Raw genomic sequence first — 3,028 nt, 5'->3', positions numbered from 1 at the left:
TATAAATAACACCTTCTCATAGTGGATCAACCAGTTTGCTGCTGACAACCAGAACTAGCTGTTCACATGTAAGGAGGCCCATCAGCCTAACAACTGATTGTTGGCGCCCTGATAGCCGCTTGTTATTCACAGGAGGCTGAGTGATACTAGCAATCACAGCATTGTAAGAGGGGGACAGTTGAACCCGGAGGCCTCCACCCCTGTTTAATGATGGACGGTTTCTTTTCACAAAGATGGCCTCCTTTACTCCTCTCTCAAACCATCGTTCCTCTCTGTCCAGGATGTGAACATCTTCATCCCTGAAAGAGTGACCGCTGGCCTGGAGATGAGTGTAGACCGCAGAGTCCTGGCCTGATGATGTTGATCTTCTGTGCTGGTCCATCCTTTTGGCCAGTGGCTGTTTAGTTTCCCCGATGTAAGACTGATCACCCTCCTGACACTGAACAGCATACACAACATTACTCTGTTTGTGCCGGGGGACTGGATCTTTGGGATGAACCTGTCTTTAATGTATTTTGGGGTTTAAAAGCCACTGGGACGTTATGTTTAGAAAATAAACATCTCAGTTTTTCTGATACTCCCTCAACATACGGAATGACCACTGGTCTGGGTCTGGGTTCCTCCTTTTCACCTGATGGCTGACTGGAGTCCTGTTTGGGTTTCTTCTCTGCTTTCAGGAAGGTCCAGTTAGGATATCCACATTGCTCTAGAGCCTGTCTTGTGTGGGATTTCTACTTCTGCCTGGCTCCTGAGCTAGTGGGGACGCTGTCTGCTCTGATACAGAGTCCTGATGACTCCTTGTGCTCCAGGGGGTGATGGGAGTCAAACCACATATACTGGTCTGTGTGGGTGGTTTGCGGTACACCTCAGTTTCCAAATGTCCTCTATCAGAGACTACAATCCAAGAAAGCCAACCTGCTATTTTTTACATCTTCTCGTGTGAACTTGATGTATTTATCCACAGAGTTGATGTGGTAGTGAAATGTTGGACTTCCTGAGATTTAATTTTAACCCAGGTCCGTTAGATTTAATGTGTTCTTGCTTGACACTCTGGATGGATTCAAGAGAAAACCTTAAGTCCTACAGAAGTCAGAGACACATTAGTTGAAAGAAGACCAAAATACCTACGATTTGATGTGTAATTTGTATATGTATTAAAAAGGTTCAAGAGAAAAAGGAGTTTTAAACGGACCTCATCATCACATGCTAAGTTGAACATTTTTGGTAAAATCGTCAAAAATCATAAAAATTAAATTGTAATTGTTTAAAAATTATAAAAGATATTAATTGGACAGATTTTAACAAAACTTTCACAAAATAGATTGGGTTGGATTTAAATCTGTAACTTATCATATTTTGAAGCACGTGAGTCATCTTCTCCTTGGTTGAACAACTTTTGTTTCTTTCTCTCTTTGCTCAGCGACCTGACCGAGGGCTGTTTTAACTACCCGCTGGTGGAGAAGTTTTTGATGACCAAGCGCTGCTCGCGGAGGCTGCTGTCCTGCTACCTGCTGTGCCGCGGCCTGACTCTGGTCACCTTGCTGTGTGCATGCCTCTACCTGGGTTACTACCTCAGCCTGGCCTCCGTCACAGATGACTTCGGCTGCCCGCTGCGAGTCGGACTCCTCACCAACGACACCAGCGTCCCTGAAAGGGTGCAGTGTAAGCTCATTGCTGTAGGAGTCTTCTTTTTGCTCAGGTACGGCTTTACATAGTCAATATAATAATCATAATCAATAGTTAAAATGAAATTGATCTTATAGTCCTTCTGTTTTTTGTTTACTCTTTCCAGCCTGGTCAACTTGATCGCCTTCATCGCACTTATCCCCGTCGTGATCTACGCTGGTCTCCGCCCCCTCTTCTGCCAGGGATACGCCCACTTCCTGGAAACTTACCAGTCCCTTCCCACTGTGAGCGTCCTGCCCAAACCCGAAGGCCAATGGGATGATCTCTCGCTCTACCTGCTCTACCTGGAGGAAAACCTCAGCGAACTCAAGTCATACAAATACATGAAGGTGTGTAAATATTCTGATTGTATCCTAGCACGTATTTGTCCCAACATTCAGACAGCAGGAAGCTGCAGACGGTTCCAACAATTAGCAGAAAACTGTAGGGATCTGCACCTGCCCTGCTGTGTGCAGATAGTTATTGACTCTCAGGTGTCACTTTATTGTGTTTAATTAGACTCCCCTTTATATACGGTGCTCTCCTGCATCTCAGGCAGGGGAGCATTAGGTGCTTAAGCTGCATCTTCACGGTCGTCTCCTAGTGCCTTGGTATTTCCTGTTTTTCCTACGAATGTAAGTAGTATCGCTGCCCCGACAGCATTATTTGTTATTGTTGCCTTTTTGCGATTAAAACGCCTTTTTTGTAACCTTGTTTGAGTCCTGCTTGCATTTGGGTCTCAACCACCACTCTATCGTGACAGAATGCTCCCCTCATCAAAGAGAGCCAGCAAGCAGCTCCACTTTTTTGAGTGTTTTTCAAGTAACACAGGAAGAACTGTGCATCGAGAGAAAAGAGAGTGGGACAGGAGATCGCCTCGCTCTTACCTGGCACACTCCATGACGGCTTCCACGCCCTCGAGGTTTCCTGCTCCGCCACCAGTGGACTTCACTGCTGCAGCCCCTGTGGTCGCTTCCAGGCTTACCGCAGTCTCCGTAGTTTTTAAATCTCCTGCAGTCTCTGATGAGTCCACGCCCCCGGTGGGTCCCACGTCCTCAGTTGTTCCTCTGTCGGCGGCTACTCCTACACCTCCAGTGACTCCTGTGCCAGCCACTACTGCTGCTGCTCCTGAGGTCACCACGTCAGCTGCTGCTCCTCTGCTGGTTCCTGCCTCCTCTGCTGCTGTCGCCTCTGAGGTCATTGCGTCAGCCGCTGCTGCCTCTCTTCTGGTTCCTGTTGCTGCGCGCAGCCCCCGAGGTGGACCTCACTTCCCCTGCTCCGAGGGGGTCCCGGCGGACGCTCCTCACCTCTCCGTTTCCGAGGGGGTCCCGGCAGACGCTCCTCACCTCTCCGTTTCCGAGGG

General features: G+C 48.2%; 1 protein-coding gene across 1 annotated transcript in view; it reads left to right on the top strand.

Moving 5' to 3' along the window:
- Positions 1-3,028, top strand: part of LOC119410755 (pannexin-1) — a 20,591-nt gene that overhangs the window by 13,958 nt on the left and 3,605 nt on the right. The window contains exons 4-5 of the mRNA XM_037677663.1: positions 1,421-1,699; positions 1,793-2,015. Of these exons, the coding sequence (XP_037533591.1) occupies positions 1,421-1,699; positions 1,793-2,015 (502 nt within the window). The remainder of the gene's footprint in view (positions 1-1,420; positions 1,700-1,792; positions 2,016-3,028) is intronic.

Source organism: Nematolebias whitei, chromosome 6, assembly GCF_014905685.2.
Source record: "Nematolebias whitei isolate Nwh7 chromosome 6, NemWhi1, whole genome shotgun sequence".
Classification (NCBI taxonomy): Eukaryota; Metazoa; Chordata; class Actinopteri; order Cyprinodontiformes; family Rivulidae; genus Nematolebias; species Nematolebias whitei.
The sequence above is the reverse complement of the archived record's forward strand: the minus strand, read 5'-3'. Positions and strand labels throughout refer to the sequence as shown.